This window comes from Centruroides sculpturatus, unplaced genomic scaffold (genome assembly GCF_000671375.1).
Source record: "Centruroides sculpturatus isolate CEXI.00-Female unplaced genomic scaffold, Cexi_2.0 scaffold1588, whole genome shotgun sequence".
Classification (NCBI taxonomy): Eukaryota; Metazoa; Arthropoda; class Arachnida; order Scorpiones; family Buthidae; genus Centruroides; species Centruroides sculpturatus.
Genome location: NW_019385741.1, coordinates 82185 through 104643, shown reverse-complemented (window position 1 = coordinate 104643; position 22459 = coordinate 82185). Strand labels below are relative to the sequence as shown.

The window sequence follows — 22459 nt, the reverse complement described above, 5'->3', positions numbered from 1 at the left end:
AGTGAGCACAGACATTTCCACTTTACTACCTCTATATATGGAAAACAAAGTCATGGACTCTTATTTTTTTACCTTTAAATGGACCATCATTACATTTTCAGACTCCTCATTGCAATTGATGGAAAATCGCAAAGTTTTATCAAAATTGGCCCATTAAATTTTGAGAATAAACTTGATTTTATAGCAAAGCTAATAGAAGGCATGCTAGCAACCATGGAACATTGCACGACAAAGTCACACAATTTGTGCGATATTGCTTTATCACACACACTCATAAAATGACCTTATATCTTGAAAATAAAGCCATGTTTTCGAGATATAAGGTCCCCCATTTTTTACTATGTTTTTGGATTCCTCATCATAGTTAATGGAAAATGGCAAAGTTTAATCAAAATTGATCAAACAGATTTTGAGAATGAACACAATTCTGTAAGCCATATAGAAGAGGTGACACTAACTATACTGATACTCTGCCTCAAATATGAGTACAAGGATATTGTCATGAAGAATAAAACTTTATTATACTATATTGTGTTTTGTTTTTGCTATTGTACATTTTCTATTTAATGAATTTTCTATATATCAAATTTTCTGTGTTTCCTGGATAAGTCCATTATATTAAATTTGACTTTATATATTATATAGTTATTTTTAATACTAATAGTTTCAGTCAAAGTATATTTTTCTAAGACATTGTGTGTGATATACAGTAGATAAAATATGCAAATATCTAATATTCATTTGCACNGATATGTAAATTGATCTACAGAACACTAAAATAATCTTCTAAACAAAGTGTTAATTCTAAACCAAGCATGGCAAGCTATGTACCACCTGATGTTATAACAAAAGATACATGTGCACATGTTTAGACAGTGAAAGAAAATTTCATAAAAAAGAAAATGTTCGAAATTTGAATATATCAGAGTCGAAGCCATTTCAAAATAGTTTTTCAAAGGATTGTTTTTCAAAAAGATCTACCTGACAAAGGGCCTAGATGTGGACTCAAAACATTAGTAATATGATAACTTTCAAAACTATGTGCAAAATGCAATAAGATTGGCATGTTTTGTCTACAGAATTAACATTTATTAACAGTTTAACAGTTTCTCATTTTATCTTGTAAATTGTCAAATTAAACTTTGAATAGAGGAAATGAAATAATTCATAAGTATGTCAATTTTGCATTTCCTCTTTTGTTTGCTAATTGAGTATATTTTGATAATTGATAAGTATATAATTGATAAGTATATTTTTTTAAATAATTCTTATGCAGGTATAGTGGAAGAACACAGAAACAAATGGTAGAATATGTTCGTGAGAACTATGTTAAAAGACAGAATTTTCAAAGGTAAGTATTTGTCTTATTAAAAATACATGTTTGTAATAAATTGTGTGTATTAAATTGGAAGATATATTTTTATATATGTACGGTAAGACCCCACTTAACGCTGATTCGATATAATGCAGTCTGCTCGAAGCCTAAAAAAAGCTCAAAATTTACACTGATTTAAATTATTGTGGCACAGTAGAGCATCGTTTATCCGAATCAATTGGGGACTGGAGTTGTTCGGATAACTTATTTTTCGGATAATCAATTATGTACGAAAAAATATATTAACCTATTCCATGTTGAAATTTTTCTCCGTTGCATGTCACTTCGCATTGAATTTTCGTTGACGTTAATCCTAATGTAAACTTTTTAAAATAATAATCATGGCTATTGTATCATAAAAAATTATTTCTTTATTTTTTACAAACGAAATAAATATATTGAAAAATATAAAAACCAAAAAGTATATACTTCAGAAGTTGATCTAGTATCAAAAACGTTCGATTCAGCATGACACACAGTCTTCAGAAAAACACCACACATAAAAATGCCAGGGCTGCCAGCTAAAACACACACACCAACAATAAAATATTGTTGCCAACAAAATACCAACAAAAAAAATATTGGAGTAGCCCAAGATATAGCCAAAGATTGCAACGCCACAGCACTAGCAAAAATTTAAATTTGCTGACTGAAATGCTTTCGGTTAACCGATGTTTCGGATAACTGGCTTTCGGATAAATGATGCTCTACTGTATTTCATTGATTCATATATAATACGATTATTTGCAGACTTTTGCAATCAGTGGCAAAAAGGTGTACTTTTTTTAAATCTATGTTTGTTTGGTGCAATTTTGGAAAAAATATAACATCATGGATGCCATAGGAAATATTGACTTCGATTTTGCTTGGCAAGAATTAACTGATAAATGCACGAATGAAGTGTGGAAGTTATGGCTGAAGATATCCATGAATTCTCAATGAGAAGAGCCTGTATCGTTAGGTTGACCAAAACTCAACCTAATTGAGCAGGACTAGGAGATATAGACGAGCAGGATATTGAGGAATTACAGCAGGTTTCTGATGAGAGCCTTACCAATGATGACCTTCAAGAACTGGCAGAACATGGAATTCATGTGGAACTGGAAAATAGAGATTCTGAAAACGAAGAACCCAAAAAATGTCTCTACAGATTTCCTTAGTAAAAGTTTGGTAATGATAACCGAAATCATTGATCAAATTGTAGCGAATGATCCAAATTTTGAAAGGAGTGCAAAAGCAAAACGAGGCATTTTGGATACGATCTTCTGCTACCGACATTTGCTTAAGGAAAGAAAAAAGCGATAAATGAAACTTTATGACTTTATTGCAAAGGAACAAGAATTTCAGAAAACTCAGGATCTTCATCACAAAAAATGAACTTTACATTTCTGTGTGCATATGTTTATGTGTTATTTAACATATATTATTATACAAATTAATATAAAAATAACTTAAAATTAAAGTACTGTAGTAAAATTTGTTTATATTTGGTCGCGTGTTCCCCTATCTCTATTTACTTGATGTTAAAATGACCTCATTTAATGCTGTTTCACTTAGTGTTTTGTTGTCTAGGAACACATCCCCCCCATATTAAGCAGGGTCTTACTGTATATATATTTTATATTTTTTGTAGAATGATTAAAGCTAAATACACTAAACTCTTATTAATTCAGTCATTTCTTGCATGCAGGAATGCCAGATTAGTGAAAGTGCCTGATTACTGAGTGTGTACCAAAGGACAATAATATTATCTGTTGTCCTTTGGTACTGATTCTTTTTGGAGGCAGATGGATAAATAATATGATGCAAAGACTGCAAGGGCAGTATTACACATTCCCTTCTTTATATCACTTTCATGTTTCTTAAACTGCTTGTTTTAAAGATTGAATTGTCACTTNCCAGATTAGTGAAAGTGCCTGATTACTGAGTGTGTACCAAAGGACAATAATATTATCTGTTGTCCTTTGGTACTGATTCTTTTTGGAGGCAGATGGATAAATAATATGGCATGTTGATGTTCAATACTGTACACAGAAATGAAACATTAGTAAACAGGAGAACAGGGTGTAACTTTATAACATGATTAACATTTTCATAGAAACAGATGCATATAGGTGATCACACTAGAAGATATGCTGGATAATTTAGAGGCTGGATTACAGTATTAATGATCAGATTGGCAAGAGTGTATTATTATTATTATTATTTATTTTTTATTTTTTTTGGTTAATTTTTCGTCTGATGGTGAGATTATTATTAATCATCGAAGACAAGTCTGTTCAGAAGGGACCACCATTTATTTTGTATTCCAGNTTTTTTTTTGTTTAATTTTTCGTCTGATGGTGAGATTATTATTAATCATCGAAGACAAGTCTGTTCAGAAGGGACCACCATTTATTTTGTATTCCAGACTTTACACATACACATCCATGGCGACAGACTTTCCTTATTAGACTTCATGCCACCAGAGATAAAAAAAGCCATTTAAAAATCCTTTTAAATGGATGTTTATATTTTTTAAATGGCTTTTTTTTTTATCTATGGCGGCATGAAGCCTAAAAAGGATGGCCTGTCGCCATGGATGTGTATGTGTAAAGTCTGGAATACAAAATAAGTGGTGGTCCCTTTTGGACAGACTTGTCTTCGATGATTAAGAGTATATTATATTGATTTACTGTCAAGCTAAGAAATTTATTGTTTATAATTCACAAGTTAGATAAGATGTCACCTACACTGGAAAGAGGCAAAACCGATACTAAAAATTTTCACTCAACACAATATTACATATACACATGTGTATGTAATATATCAAAGTCGAAAATTGATTTAAATTATTGATTGATTGAAATATTAATTTGATATTTATTTTTTAATATTTGCATATTGAAAGAAAAATTGTAAAGTTTTTAAGTATTAATATATAAAGAAATAATAATAGTAAACATTTTCTAAGCAGATATAAACAATAAATTTCTTAGCTTGACAGTAAATCAATATAATACATTCTTGCTAATCTGATCGTTAATAATCCAGTCTCTAAATTATCTAGCATACCTTCTAGTGTGATCACCTATATGCATCTGTTTCCATGAAAATGTTTGCAAAATACATGGGCCAGTGCTGTCATGTATTTATTTCCCTTTCTCTGGTGAGTGACACACACACACATGCACACACAATTATCTTGTAACAGGAGATGCATAAATAAAAATTGAAAGAAATACCTTGTACATTTCTGGAATTATCAAAACAATTTATTTATGGATGATAGCTACAACATTTGAAATAATTACTATTTTCATACTTAATCTGATTCAGCATCTTTAGATTCAGTTGTTATGTTGCCATTCATGTCTGTATTGGAATCAGGATCTTGACTTCCATCTAGTTCAAACTCATCATTTCCAATTCAAATTTTCCTAGTTACTCTTTGGTTGATAAGTTCTTGTGACAATCACGTAATCAGAAGTGGGAGTTTTCATGTGATAGTAAATCACAGTGAACCAATCATACAGAATGACCAAGGGTTTTTCTGACACACCTGGGATTTGTCCATACCTCGGTCATGATTTTTCATATGGGAGACTTGTAGCAAGGAATAGAGGAGGAAAAATAAGAGAGATAAGGAGTACTTGAAGAAGTGCACTCAATGACAAAATTATACTAAAACAAAACTAGGTTACTTGACAAGAGTATATAAAATTCTACAACTGTATATAACAAAATAAAACCACATGATATAAGTAATTCAAAAGAATTCCTGATTGCATAAAGATGCATAACAATAAAATAAGTAGGCACAACTCCCAACTATAGCTATTGACTGGCCCTTTTCTACTTTGAAGCTATCTTATAAACTAAGGTCTTTTGTCACAAGAGAGAGAGTTTACGTAGGGTTGTAGGTAGATAAATACCACAGAATTTGTAGATTGATGTCTTTACTGTTGAAAATTTATGTTCTTAATGAGAGTGATTGTTCAATGGGACAATGATTCGATGGTGACCAAAATTTGACTTGACGTGGAAATAAACTTTAACTGGGATGGTCTAGACTGGATTGCTATTATTGAATTGGACATTAGTAGTAGTAGTAGTAGTAGTGTATTGTCTGAGAGTCTCTACACAACAGGTGAAACTAGACAACATTGTTGACCTTTTCTTGGTCCTTTTATATTTTTTCAATTTCTCTCTGAGTCAAGATGATACCCAAAAAGGCAATATCAGATGGAAACTCTGATGTTATCCAAATCCTAAATTTTCTCTTTACTTCCTCAGGTGAGTCATCACTCCAGGGAGAAGAGTCATTGAAAAGGAAGTGTTATCTTTGACAAAATTTCACCACTTCCTTGTCACTTTTTCAAAAATTTTCTCTTTTGTTAACAATTTATTTAATAAATTATTTTAAAATATTAATCTTTTACAAAAATGTAGCCCAGGATCTCACATTCTCAATTTATGAGCTAAATTGTGACTTTTTCCAATATTTGACAATGTTTATAATTTTATTTCCAAAAATGTTCCCATAAATCTTGGAATAGAAAGTTCTGTTAGACTCTAGACAAGTAGAATAAAGAGGTAGAATTTTAGTTAAATTTCTTTCTTGTCACTCTTAAAGTACAGTACATTATCCTACACTTTACAATACTTGAACATGTTTCCCATGCTTTTCAACCCTGGATTTATTTTAAACAGTATTTCTTTATTCCTTTGGGGTTTAATTAAATCCTGGGGTTTAATCAAGGAAATATTGTATATAGTTTAGGTATTATGTAAAGTTTTGTTGGTTGTCAAGAATGCTTCAAAAATTACATTTTAATACAAGAAGTTCAAAATGATAGCTTCATTATGAATGTAGAAGATATTGAAGCACATTTCTTATTTAAAATATAAATCATAAAGCTAGTATATGAAAAAAAAAATATATATATATATATATATATTAAGTTNTTTTTTTTTTTTTTTTTTTTTTTTTTTTTTTTTTTTTTTTTTTTTTTTTTTTTTTTTTTTTTTTTTTTTTTTTTTTTTTTTTTTTTTTTTTTTTTTTTTTTTTTTTTTTTTTTTGCAGAAATTTTTGTATATGTTTTTGTTTAAATATTAAATTAAGAAAACTATGATTTGCAAGGCATCAATGTCTGTTTCAACCTTTATTGTATGTAAGCAACAAATTTAAATAAATAAATAAAAGTTGATTTAAAAATCTGTAAAAGATTATTTTAAAAATATCTAAATGTAGTTTGAAGTTTTTATTAATTTTCAGTTCTTCCAATAATAGACTTGGAATTTTATATTATTTTATGTATAATTTTTAAAATTATTTTCTACTTTATGTAAAATCAGTAACTAGTATCTTATTGATATTATTTATTAAATATTCCCTTTTTTTTTACATGTCCCTTCTCATGACAGATCCACTAGCCTTCGGATACCGAGTACTTCTCATAGAGGTGTAGGAACTGTGGGCACATCAATATCTGCTCAACCTCTTCTTCCAGTCAGTAATAGTCAATCATGTGGCTCTGTGATCTTAACAAGGGAGGAAAATACTAGTCCTTCTCCTTCTCCCAAATTGACTTCTGCATCACAACCATCATCTCCACGGCTTTCTCAAGAACCAGTAAGAGTTGTTGCAAATGGAAGTATATGTACAGAAGGACAGAAAACTCCAGACAGGCGAGACCTTCCACCAGGTTTGCAATCTCCAGACTTCACTCACAGTAGGGAGGGGTTTTATAGTACAGATTACTTGGGAAATGATATAGATGATATTTCTCATGATTCATATCAATTAGAAGATAGAGACACATTAAATACTACCACTAGTGGTGATCATGGTGATAGTATTTCGCTTATTTATAGTTTCGATCAAATAAATGATGAAAGCTCAGAGTTCAAAGCACCACTGGTGAATGAACAGAATGAGGTTAGTAGTGATATAGAGAGAGAAAAATGTGAGAGTCTTAGTGATAAGATAAGTGAAAATATACAAGTAAATGAATCTGAAAATGTTGAGGAGGAAACTGTTGAAAGTATATTAAATGAAGATATAACTTACGTTTTATATAGAAGACATTTAACTAGCAATCAACAGTTTTCTCCTCAAAAAAGAAAAAGTAATAAAAACTCAAGAGTTAGAGTAGCAATGGAACATGGCTTTAGAAGTCATTCCAGTCCTACTCTGTATGTTCGTGCCAACAGATATGGTTTTCAATCAAAATATAATAGAAATAGGGGATTTCCTAAATTTTATTCGCACACTGTTGATTTTGTTGCAGTTCATCAGTTACCGGCAACAAAAAGCTTTTCCTCTCAAGATGATTCTGTTGAAGAAAAACCATTAGAAAGAGAAATATTTCAACAAGTAAAGAGAAATGAAAGATTAAATAGAAGAGATGGATATAGAATTCAAAAAAATGTAGGTAAAAATATTGATAAATCTTTCAAAAATATTCAAACATATAAACAACCTGTAATTCCTTTTATCCCACGAAATGAAATTAGACAAAATGATAGAATAGATAATTTTCATCAGACAAAACCTGAAAAATCTGTCTTTGATTCTAATATAAGAGGTGAAGCAATTTTTCAGAATAATCTTATCAGTCATACACAAACAGAGCTTGATAATTTACATAGAACTGAAGAAGAGTTATCTATTGCAGCCATGGAATCTTTGTGTTTAGAAATGGAAGGAAATCAAGTAAAATATTATATATCCAGTGGAAAAGAAATATTTGGCTATAATGTATTCATAAAAGATGATAAACAAAACATTAAAGAAACTCCACCTGAGGAAAAAAATACATCAAGTTTAACTACTAAAGATGCAGATGATAATAAATCAGTTGAAACAGATATTGTTAATGATTATTATAGCGATTCATCATCTGTTAGTGATGCTCCTTGTTCCCATACAAGTACTAGTAGCTCAGAAGAGATGCATAAATTAAGTGATTCACAATTATTTGATACACAAATACCATCAGGTGATGAATTTGATGGCACAGATGATTCTACTCAACCAAGTCATTTAGATGAAATATTTTCTGAAACTAGTCATGATGTTGCAGTACAGACTCAGGATCAATATTCACTTTTATCTCAGAGAATTGATTATTCAGTACAAGAAGATGATTATGCTCAAGCTGACAGGAATTACAGTGATAGTCTTCATGAGGGAATGGATATGTTTGATGATGTTACAGAAAAAGTAGAATCCCTTTCAGAAGAAGAAACAGCTCCAGTTGTTGATGATCCTGCATTTTATATCAGAGAGTGCAATTTAAGAAGATTTTCATTGCCTAGGCATTATCAACATGACTTAGATGTCAGTCTTTCTGTTGGAGAAGATACATCATCAGGTTCATCAGTTTCACCATCTTATTGTGATGATAGCATTTAAGTTAAATGCTTAAATAATTTAATTAATTATAAGTTACAATAATTATTATTTACTTAAGTTTTTTCTAAATAAAATAGTTACTAAATGAACATCCAGATTCTTTATCAGGCTACTTAAGGCTAATTATTATTGTTAATAAATAATTAGCCTAAGTAGTCCAATAATGAATCCAGTTGCTCATTTGATATTTAAATTCATTATTAAGTTGGTTGCATATGTGATAAAAACAGTTACTTTTATCTTTTAGATTTTTTTGATTTAAATTATATTAACAAATTTGATTTTGAATATTAATATTCATTTATGTAATTTTTTAACAATGATACTTTTTAAAAGGAATATAGCATTTTAATGCTTTTATAAGTCATTTAATTACGATTTCATTTTCCAAACATTCTTTTACATATTTAAATTTGAATAATGTTTTAAGTTTTCAAAGGATTTATATTTTAGGTGAGTACATGATTTTGTTAAGTTATTTACATCTTAATTTAATTTTGAATTTGATATCTTCTATTTTTTAATGTTTAGTTTATTCAAGTTTTATTATTCTCAATTACCTAGAGTAACTTGCAAAGAAAAAAATAATTTAATGCTAAAAACAAATAATTATTGGCCTAATAACTCAATAATTTCATTTCATTTATTTATTTTTTAAATTATAAACATAAAGAATAAATAGTTTATATCAATGCTTTTTTAAAAACTTAAACCAATAACAGCAGTTTTAATAAAGTTAAACTTAATACAGTTGTACCTGAGGATACGAACGGCCCAGCATACGAAATTTTCAGGATACGACATGAAATTCGAACATATTTTTGCTCCACGATACGAACAAAGACTCATCATACGACGTTACATTAGTTCGCAGCGTTATTTTTTATTCACTTCTGTTTATTGGTTTCAGTCCGTGTGTTTGCTTCGTCGTGGAAGGATCTCGCTCGATAAAGGAAATCTTGAGGTATTATCAGAAAGTGACTGATTTTATTGAAAAGAAACATTCCGAAAAGGTTCACACTGGCCGTATTGCTGCTCGGAGGAATGACATTTGCATAAGTCATTTTAGAAACATTTTAAAAAGTAGGTAAAGCCAAACTTCTTCGGATGTCTATCCGAAGAAGTTTGGCTTTGCCTACTTTTTTTACCAAGCGACCTCTATCCAGTGAAAGTGCTGGTGGAAGTGAAGGAAAGAAAGCAAAAAGCAGTGAATAAAAATTAATATATATATTTATATATATATATATAAAACAATACTAAATTTTTTATTTTTTCTAAGTTATTTTTAAGTTATTGTTACGTTATGTTATGTAAGTTAAGTTTTAGTATCATTTTCCTTCTCCTTCTCTTCCACCACCAGTTTACACCTCCACCGTCGTCTATCCTCAAAGGTAAAGTGCAAATAAACCTACATTTTTTTAAATAAATTATTATTCTATTATGGTTATTTATACATTTACAGCTACAAAATGCATTTTTCATTGTTTTCCTTACTATAGTTATTTTTTAAATGTACTACTTAGCTTTAATTTGAGTGTGTTTTTCGTGTTGGAACGAATTATTTGGTTTTACGTGTAATCGTATGGGGAAAAATGATTCACCTTACGACATTTTCATGATACGATCTCAGTTTCGGAACGGATTAATTTCGTATCCTGAGGTACCACTGTAGATAATTCAAATTTATAATTCAAACCTATTGCTATAGGTTATTATTAATATATAACTGCAGCTAGCATTAACTAACTAATAAATTAATAATTAGCTAATGCTAGATTATTTTTTAAACTAAATAGTAAATATTTTATAAATATATTATAATCATTATTAAGTAAAAATATTTAGAAAATAGAATGTAGAATATGGAATTTTTTTTTATTGATAAAAATATAATTAGTACATTTATTAATTTAAAAAGTTGTAATTTATTTATCAGTAACAAAATGTATTTCATTAATGTATTTTATTTTCCAAATTAAATTATTATAAGTGTTAAATCTTTAATGGAGTTACAATCATCAACTAAAAGCTTTTTTATGATTAAACTGCCTTTTTTAATTGATCCTTAATATTTGAAGTGTGAATATGCTCATGTGATGAGTTTTCTAATGGCTGATAGTTTGTAAAATTAAAATCATTCACACTTTTCCAGTAAATCGGTTAATGAACAAACATTTTCAATTTATTTTATAAACTTGCCTCAGGTTTCAAACTACAAAATTCTGAAAAACCTGAGGAAGGTTTATAAAGTAAACTGAAAACATTTATTTACTAAACCCATTTGCTTGAAAAAGTGTGAATGATTTTGATTTCACTAGTTAACAGTTCCAGCTTTGATTTTGGATGATAGTTTATATGCTTGTCACATAATTGTATTCATAAGGATCAGTTAAAAGAGCTGTTGTTGAAAAGATGTTACAAAAGTCTTTTTGAAAATATTTTAAACTTTTTAGCACATTAACTGCCAAATAGAAATTTCAGTTTTTCTCAGTTGAGTCAGCTTGATAAATTACATCATTTAATGTAATACAGTAACACCAAGTACTGTACAACATCATTTAATGTTGTACAGTACTTGGCATTTGTAATATATGTATGTAATGTTACATTTGAGAAAAAATTCAAAATATGTTATAACTTTAAATTATTTCATTTTTAACATCTTTGATATTTGACATTGATGGATTAAATTGAGTAACCAATTTGTTGACCGACAATCATCAAATCTTCAGGCAATTTTTATAATCTTTTATAAGTTTATTTCCTTCATTTCTTTTATTCATTTTAACTAATATTCAGATTTTGTTTGTTAATATTTACAAAATATTTATGTATATGTTTCAAAATAGCTAACCATTCCATTTAACTTGGAATATTGAGCATGATAAATAGCAGTAAATTCAAAAAAATTAACAGACATTGAAAGTAGAATAAACCACATCAATGATACTTTAAAATTTTCAAAAATCCAATAGGCCTGACAGTCAAATTTGAAAAAATCAATAAGTCATAAATTTTCATGATTGAACTGAACTCTATCAAAAATGACTATTATGCTTTTTTAATACAGTACTATTCAGATGTCTCCATTGGCAAGTTTTGTGTCAGTTATATGTGACTGTTATGTTAGTTATTATGTGGAGTAATTACATAATTTTCACCAAAATTAATTTTATGTTTATGATTTATAGAATAAATATCTATAATAATACTGCATTTTACAAGTATTTTTGAATAATAATCAGCATCTAAATATAAGTTTGCTTGTTTCAATTTTTTTTCATATTTGAAATCAATAAAGAAAGTTATACAAGTCTATAAAGTTACAATTTATGACAGTTAAACTTATAAATTAAAAAAGAAATGAAATTATAAATGTTAAAAATGTTTTTTATCATGGTTTATAAAATTAAGTTACTGTTTGTTTAATGCTATAAATTAGTGATGACATTACTGGAGAAAAATATACTGACACAAATTTGTGATCAGATTGAACTTACATGTGTATTAAACAATAATTTAGTTCTTTCTTGTATCAACTGACTCAATCTATTATTCAAACAAAAGTATCACTAAATATTTCAAAAATCTAAACTTATCTTATTTTGATTAAATGTTTTTTTCAGCTATTTCACATTTCATCATTAAATCAAGCACTTAAAGGTAACAAATTATTTAACATGTATACAAAATATCTTGTAATGGATTTGAACACAGATTTTGTACAACTTTATTGTTTAAAAATCAAAACATTCTAAATGTCATAAATTAACAAAATATAAGCATAACTAAATATTTTTCTGATACTGTTATATTGTTATACAGTAAAACATGTTTAAACCAGAATCACACAATACCAAAGTACTTTTTTTTTTGTTTTGAACAGGTTTCTAGTATATTTTTTTATTTTATTTTTAATTTTAAACTTCACCAGATAAATGTCACACAGTTGCATTCATTTTTTTATAGTTTAATCACTTTCACATATGTAAAGAAATTTTATAACTAGGTTTAATTCAAATTAATCCAAAGTGATTCCAACTAAAGATGGAAGTAACACTTCAATCAAAAGCCTTAAATTATTTTCCAGTAAGGTTTATTTCAAAAAAGCATGGCAATGCTTATACTACCACATGACGAAATATGAAGTAACAATATGACATGGAGACAATATAATGAAAAGTTCTCAATTATTGTTATATACTCTTTAAATGTTTATTTTAATTGCATATTTTGTACTTTTATATTTATTGTTACTTTTATTTCCATTTTATATATAACATGAGAATCTCTTTTGTTTAATTTTTCAAAAAAATCATTGTACAATTTAAGCATTCCATCAATGAATATAGAATCAAGACCTGAAGAAGTTTCCACTTGCAGATCAAAAATATTGGTAAATAAACTTTTTCAAATTAAATCTTACTAGAAAATAATTTAAGGCTTTTGATTGATGTGTTTACTATATCATTCCACTCCATCTTTAAAGATGGAAGTATTCAAATGCAAGAACTAAGAACTATTTGATTACAAAAAGTTCTCATTGTTCTCAAGAACTTGTGCTAAGTATTCAAATATGAGCTCACACAACAGCAAAGAAGCCAATTCAAGTTGCAAAAACTAACCTCTGGTTTTGTTATGAAATTGTAATCACATTATATTGACACAAGAGACCAAGTTATTCTGTGATCTGACTTCTCCAGGAATTCCAATACTCTAATTAATAATTTACTTCAATCTCTGTAATCATCAACATGTTAATCAACTTGTTTTTAAATAATTAATACTAGTAAGTTACAGACAAACTGGCAGCACTTTGTTACCTCATTCTCATTGCTTTCAAGAATTACATTTGTTGCTTGTCCTCAAAAACTCAATTCTTGAAAGTAATTAATTCTTTCCCTGGTCAATTCCAATATTTACAAAGACCTTTTGTTTTTATGTCCCCTTGTCAATTCTTAATATGTGAAAGAAATAACTTAAAAAATATTTAATCAAAATAAAAAAAGTTTGATTTTTTTAATGTTTAATGATAAAGTGAATCATTCAGTAAATGACTACCATGGTCATTTACTTGAATTCTAAGTTAATGCATCAAATTATGGCCAAATGATCAGTGAATGAACAATGAGTAATTTTTAGACATTTCATACAAGTAAATGACTAAAACCCAAGGTTGTATGTAGTCATTTACTGGGTTTTTGCCTTCATAAGATCATGCTGAATTTTCAGACACACAGATATTTTTAGATTGCATCATTCTTCCATAAAACAATATACTTTAAGTGGTTGTTCACTGGTTTAGTCACACTGCTTTTGTTTGAATAATTTAGTATATAAGTAACTAAGTTCAAACTTTTATATTAATCAAATAATTTAATTTAAGACAAAATTTATTTTATTTTATTTTTTCAAGTCTTTTAATTATCTCAGCATTGCATAGATTCATTATAAAACATCAAGTTGAAAATTTTGAAATATAATCAAATTTTTTTATGGACAGGATATTGAACAAATTTTTTTCATTACAATATGAACTAAAGTAAAGTAGATAGACTTTTGAATAAAATCTAATATAATCATGTAAATTGATTTCTTAATTTTTGCTTTATGCTATCTTTTTAGATCACCATTCATCTTGTGTTATTTTTCAATTGTTGCAAAATATGTTTTTGTATTATTTAAAGACAATTTATTTTTAGCTAGATAAAGTATAACATTAATACTGACAATTTATTTATAAATTGTCTTTGTTAGTGTCAGTGTAAAGTGGACAATTTCATTACATTTTAAGAAGTATAAAATGTACAAAACATTAACAAAAATATTTTGATTTTTTATCTAGTTGTTTACATTGTTAAAGTGGTTTATATTTTTGAAACTTAGATTTAATATTATTAAAATTATATTTATACTCTAGTATTTTTGCTATCAATAACTAAACATAACCAATAAAATAATCTTTCAAGTGATAACTATGATAAAAGTTATTTATCATACTAATAATCTTTGTTATTATTATTATTATTATAAAATTCTACACATTTTACAAAAAACAATTATACATGCTTGATATTTTGAATTTTTTATAAATAGACATTGTTAGTGTACCATTTTACTTTAAGTCATTCTGTTACCATTTCATCTCCATATATATTTCATCCTCATTGATTGATATAAAATATTTGTATTTTTTTATATATTTATGTTTGATTTAAATGAAATTTGATAATATCTATTAACTATTGTTAATAAATATTATGAAATTTAACATATGATTCATAAAAAAATCAAAGTGAAGGGAAGTGTTTTTAATGAAAGAAAAATTACAGTAACATCAAAAATTAAAAGTAGCAAGCATTTAACTGTTTTAAAGTTATTGTGACTTAACATCGGGAACAATAACAGATGTTTAAATATAACACCATTGTTATTACAGTAAGCAATCAGATGCAACCTCTATTAGTTTATATCTGCTTTCTATTCAAGCATGTGTTAGAATTCCTAATGTTTAATCATAACAACTTGAAAATGCCAAAACTATACTATTTCTAATTTTTGAACTTTTTTAAAATAGTTTTTCCTTCATTAAAGTATTATTTTTCATTTTTATCATGAAATTTATATAGACTTAGTTCAATAAATATTAAAAATTAACTACTTCTTTGTCCTTTCTTTTCGTATATTTTAGATAATTTGTTAAAAGCATTTTTATATATTTCTAACTTAATAAAGATATTACTAGTGTTGCCACCTTTAGAAAATCGCTGACCCGGACGGCACGTCAGGTTTGTTCAAACAGAAGTTCCTGACGCATGCTCAATGTCATTTTACAATGCAAAAAATAACGTGCATGCTGATTCTAAATCAATTACAGTTAGGGACTAGGGACTTGGGTAGGAGTAACGTAAGTAACCTAAATTAAGAAAGAACAGGTACAGATAACTTAGTTCTATTTGAGACGTATATGATTGTACAAGCAAAAGGAAAAAAAAGATCAACAGGGGTTGTGCGCCACACGTTGGCATAAACAGACTCTAACATGGCAGAATTACAGATAAGTTTCAGTGAGTGTGAGTTCTTTCGCTGTTAAAATAGTGTAAATTTGTAAAAATATTTGCAAGAACTTTGTTTCATCATAATTTCACAATTTCTATGAAATTCCCGGATAAAATTAATAGTTCATCTGGACAGTGAGTCAATTCCCGGACTGTCCAGGTGAAAACTGGACGGGTGGTAACACTAGGTATTACATTACTATTATTTTCATTGTTTAATATAATTTTTTCATGAATTATGTAGTATTTTACATTAATCAATGGAAAATGTAATTATGTACTTTTCTAGATAACAGAATTGAAATAATTATGTTATCTATAAGCATTATCAGAGGTTTAGCAAATATTTAAAAAGAGTTTAGTATAATTGTTGAGTTTTCAAAGATTTGCCATTTCTGAAATGCGTCTTTGTTATGGACTTGATTCTTCTTTTTCTTTCTATTGGTTACATATAAATGCTAAACTTTCTTTGTACTTAAAATTTTTTTTATATGTANGGCAGTAAAAATATAAAATGCAATCAATAATAAAGTCACGTTCGGTACTAAAAAATACTACAATTTTTTATAAGTTTATTCATCAATTAAAACAATTAGTACTAGACACATCTTCAAAATTACATAACAAATTGATAAAACTATTAGTAAACATTTTCAGAGTATTCTACTACTATTAATAATGGTTGTTCAAGATTGTAAATAGTAATAGCAATTGGAAAATTTATTAAATCAAATTAAAATAATCAAATAAATATATCTTTATAATGAAAATTGTGAATATGACTTTATTTGAATATGGGGATCAGATCATTTTGCATAATCTCATTGACTAATTTTATAATATTTAGAATATTAGAATAATTTTAGATTACAGTAGAGCATTGATTATCCGAACCCCGATTAACTGTCACATAGGTTAACCGACCATTCTAGTCGGCAAATTTTAAATGTCTGCTAGTGTTGTGGCACTACAATATTTGGCTATGTCTTGGCTACTTTAATATTATTTTTGTTAAATTTTTGCGTGTTTTAGCTGGCATAAACNGTTACGTGTATATTAAAAATTTGAGAAATACCTCAATTAATATATATAGTATATCTGTACATTTATTAAGTAAGTGCTATATATCTTTATTGTGATCTTACTATATTACAACTGCAATTAAAATGTGTCTTGTTAAATAATCAAACTGCATTTCACTGCCAACATTTTAGATTTTTAGAATAATTTTAATTATACTGCAAGCTGTAAAGCATCACAAAATGCTTTAACTCATTTTTATAGATATTGTAGATAAATGTTTTGCAATAAGATGATAAGGACAACAAGTAATAAAACTCAGTCTGTAAACAATTAACAATTCAACTTATAACAGGAGAGAATTAATAGCTCTCTCAGATATTATTATATGAGACTGTCTGTTTAAGTAAACATCATCATTAATTAAAATTAATGTGTAATATTTTTTATATTTGCATTAATATTGATTAATGATATTTACTTGTTTTTCTTTGAGTATCTACAAGCTATATTACATTTTTATTTTATTTGTGATATAAGCAAATTCATTAATTTAACACAATTAATTCAATTTTTATTTATTATATCCATACAAATTTTACCATATATAAGTTATAGAAACCAATAAAATAACTATAAATTATATAAAGTTCAAAGACAACAAAAAACTGATAAACTAATAGAATTTCTTATATAAATTAAAATTGAATCAGAATATAATGAACTAATCCTACATATTCAAATAATGTTAAAATATTTAACTTTAAAGTTTTTTCAATGGATATAATTATAATATAATTTATTTGTTGTAGTTATAAAAATTAAAAATTAAAATGATAGGATAAAAATTATAGATTACAAAAGAATTTATATTCATTTCAAACTTCTCAGTACTTATAGTTCTTACGAATTTATTTTGTATTTTATTTATCATCTAATCCACATTTTATAATTTACAAAATACTTCTGAAAGTGATTTCTCATTCATTGACTTGCAAATTTTATTCCAAACTTATATTTTTGGAATTAAACAGATATAATTATTGTTATAATTTTAACATCTTTACAATGATTGATTCCATATGTATCATATAAATAAATTAAAATATTTAGGGAGTCAGTGTTTTACTTAGATTAAATGTTTTTTGGGACAAAATCAACAGTGTCTCATCTTCAGATTTTTTACCACAAAAATAAATGTAATTGAATGGAGAACAAAATTATTATTAACAACTATGATATTTTTAGTTCAGATGAATATTTAAAAAAATTTTTAAATCAAAACTTTCAAATTTTGTTTTTATTATTTACACACTTCACATTCCTCATTTTTTATTTGAAATTGTAATCCTTTTTGACTTCATCATTCCATAAGCTGTGTGACTGCTTACAGCACAACAGAGCACCATATCACCTGGAAATATGTCATGTAACATATGGAGTTGAATAGAATAGTACTATAATGATTTGTGAGATTGGGGGTGGCAAACCCTCACTCATCTAAACAGGATCAGAAGTTTGTTAAGAAGGAAGATTCATGAAAATCTCCATTTAGTCAGGGTCCTGACACCAGTTAGAAAAATTTGTCATATTATAACTTGTAATGAAGTGAATGTTTTTATCCGAGTGGCTCTTAATTTAGGGGCATATAAGTTCGTCAATGGAGTTAGACCATATTAAAATTAATCAATTTGGAAACAGTTTTACAAATAATAATCAGCATTACTTTTATTTATATATGAAATTAACTTATTATACATAAAATTAGCAAATAATAAAAATAATGATAAAAGTAAATAAAATACAAAAACTTGACCGTATGTAACTTTACCAAAAGAGAGACAGTTTACAATAACGTTGATTTTTGTTACATCTATAACTCTGATGTTGATCTTGTGGATTTGGTAGCAGAATTCAGATCAATAATCTGAATTAACTTGTAACTTTTGAAGAACTGAGGTTCACCAAAATAAAAGTTCAGAGAACTGAAGAGGAACTTCAAGAGATGATTTTGGGAGTGAACTTTAAAGGAGAACACACACACACACCACCATTTCTAAGGATGTTCTCTCCTATTATATCCAAAATCTCCTTCAATGAGGATTAATTTAGACCAACCATGTGATGAGAACCAGGATACTCAAGGAATGGGAATTAAATTAATCTTGCCACATGATGTGTCAACAAATTAATGTTGAGTATCACTATCAGGGGAAATGATTTAATCTTAACAAAACAGAAACGAAGTTTCCTTTCCCTCGTTAACTAAATTTCGAAAGTAAAATAGATTTTAATGACCATCGTAACAAAATCATTTTCTCAACATCTTTTAAAAATTAAAACAGATGTAAAATAAATCTCTTTTTAAGTAAGGGCTCATCAGGTCATAATCTCTTTTAGATTTAATATTACTTGGACTAATTTAGGTAAATAATTTCCAGAATATCACATGATAATCCCAGCAGTAAAAATTACAAAATAAGTCAAAAGAATTCCTATTTTTCCCATCACTTTTCTAGCACATTATCAGAATTTCAATTTTTTTAAATGATAAATCCATTCAATTGGCTCAATAATCTGTAACTTGTCTTTCTATATATATAACAATGGATTCATTTAAATTTTATGATAATTCAGAAAGCATCTTTCTGGTAAATATATTGCACTATAAGCTTCAATGTGATTTACATGTGCATCTTTATAATCTGATGACTTCTTCAAAGATTTTAACATATTTCTTTGAGTAAATCAGTATTTCCAAACGAGAGTTTCAAGTGAATATTCAATAATATGACTTATTTGCATATCTTAATGAATAATGCAGTTGCTTAAGATGAAAGATTTTTATTATTGGCAGTACTCTATAACTGGCTGGCATGTGAAAATTTAAAGATTCTTTAGCTGTCTGTAAACTGTATCGTGGACTATATATACAAATATAAACATCTTAAACCTGATAAATATATTAATGCCAAACGATTGGCAAATTATATTGAGCTATATTATTACTACTATTAATTCAATGCTAAGTAATTTGGCACTAGAGGCAGGCATTAGGTGCTATCTCTTGCTAAATTTAATAATTATAATTAACTTAAGATTTAATAATTAATTTAGAAGGGGTTCTGGAAGAAAAGAATCGGCCCAAAGTGGGACTCAAACCTTCAACTTCTGCTTACTGTACAGTTGCATTGCCAGCTACACTACCAAGATCTTTGTCTGATCCTTGCTTCCAGAACTTATTAATTTAGATTTAACCATTCTCGGTTACTTACGGTGCCACCTGGAGATGATTCAGTGCCTATAACTCTCACTATAGCTGGCTGAAAATAACATGACATGGGTCCTTACACAGAACAGAAGTTACTTTATTATACTCCTTGAACTGATATAACTAGATTTCCTGGTTGCATGGCCCAAGCTGTATGTACACTAGGCCTACCTGCATGTACCTAAGGTGCAAAAATTTAGGAATGCCATAGCCAGCATCAGTTAAAGTGAAATATTTATCAATTATATTTAGACATATTATGTATACAATCAAAGCTCTCTCATATTGGTGAGCAGGTGAATTGATGCGCAAGGTGTCTAGGAGTAAAAGGGAAGGATGCCAAGATTGTAATCTGCCTAGGATGCCAAAAACTCTTGGGCTGATCCTGCATAGTGGATATGTAGATTTCCAAAGATTTCAATCCTTTTAATTCCAATATGTTTTGCACAGGATGAAATTAACTTTGTTCCTCACTAATCAACATGCACCATGGGGGGTTTAGGCATAGGTTACTAAAGTAGTGGCAGTAAGCTCCTTTTACATATCCCACTACACAGTTTGTTCATCGTGTTTTTTTAGTACATTAATACAGTAGAGTCCCACTAGTCCAAACTAATTGGGACCAAGCCCTATTCAGATTAGCCAAATAATTGAAATAATGCAGAAGCAAGCAGTAAAACAAGTCCAGTTTATATAGATCCAACACCATCAATGACTTTTGTTTCTGTTTTTGTGTGTAAGTACAGTATAATTCTTCTGTTTTAATAGGCCATGTCAAACATTGATTTATTAATTTTGTACAGTATTAATACAGTACTACAGTAAAATACAATTTTTTTTTTTTTGTGGAATTCTAAATCTTTTTGTACCATTAAATTCAACTAGAAAATACAAAAAAAAACGTATATTTTGCGAGCTAAAAAATTTCCTCTCCACTGACTGAAACTTGTTCATATTAGGCAAAGGCTAATATCTTTTTAAGTCAATATTTAATAAATGAACAACTAATAATATAAATAAATGTCTATATTTTATTTGTAACTTATATTGCAAATATAATTTTAAAATTAATGAAAAATTAAATTTAATTAAATCTGAAAATTAAAACTTATACTAAAATATATTATTTTAGTTTCATTCATATAAAATTAATACTGTTTTTCATTTTTATATTTGACTATGATTATTAACTCAACAATGATTGCATTACTTGATTAATTATTGAGTATCAGTTAAGAAATTGGTATAAAAAACATTGATCAAGATATAAAAATTAAGTATTTTTTAAATTAAAGAAATTTTATTAAAGATTTCATTTAACAGTCTAATTTTTACTTTTTGTAATATATGCAATACTATTATACCATTAATAATTTACATAAGAAGACATTACTATTTAAAAATTACTTTTTTATCAAATTGAATATTATTCTATATACTATATTAGTTATTCTATCTTTATTTTTAAGAACATATAATACGTTTAATAAGTATAAGGGCAAAAAGCAAAAACAACTAACATATAGTAAATTAAAAGAATATTTTACAACTTTAATAATAATTTGTTGATATTTTAAAACATTATTTTAAATTATTATTATTATGTTAAATAGAAAATAGTGTATAAATTGTGAAAACCCTTAATATTCTGTATAATCAAAAATAATTGTTTGAATATTTATGAAATTCAGTTACAAGATAATAATTGATAAATTTTAAATTTCATTTCTTAGAGGAAAAAATAGGAAATTTATTCCTTGTATATATTTCTTGAGGTTTCATATAATTACATATTTATGTGATAAATTTTTATTCTAAATTATTGGGCTGCAATTTGAAAAAAATTGTAGACTATAAATTCCTACTGTCGTTTGTCTTTTTGTTTGTCCTTCCTTAATCTCAAGAATGGTGTTAGATAGATGAAAGGCAAGACCAGATGTGGAAAATTGGGGACAGGAGGCCCCAATTAACTATATATGAACATCTAGTATAGATCAGAGGTCACATGAATTCAATTCAAAAATTTTCTCCTGAACTGAAGTTACATAGATGACCAGCATGACTCTGTTGTTATCAAGAAAAGTATAGTGTACAGGGGCAAGACACTACTAATTTGAGATGGAGAACATATATTTTAAACTAAATAAATTAAGAATATGATTAAAAGTTGCAGCTTGGCATTGTGATGATGTCACAATAAATAATTGCTCATTTTATTTGAAAATTATATATTATAAGTTCAAACATTTGTACTCTGCCTTATTATCAAAGTTTTAGATATGTACACTTTAATCCATTTTGCATTTTAAATAAAAAATGATTTTATATGTAAAATA

General features: G+C 27.4%; 1 protein-coding gene across 1 annotated transcript in view; it reads left to right on the top strand.

The window, feature by feature from the left end:
• The window catches only part of LOC111641688 (FERM, ARHGEF and pleckstrin domain-containing protein 1-like), a 154751-nt gene that overhangs the window by 50840 nt on the left and 81452 nt on the right, over positions 1-22459 (top strand). The window contains exons 10-11 of the mRNA XM_023387893.1: positions 1277-1351; positions 6782-7062. Coding sequence (XP_023243661.1) covers positions 1277-1351; positions 6782-7062 — 356 coding nt within the window. The remainder of the gene's footprint in view (positions 1-1276; positions 1352-6781; positions 7063-22459) is intronic.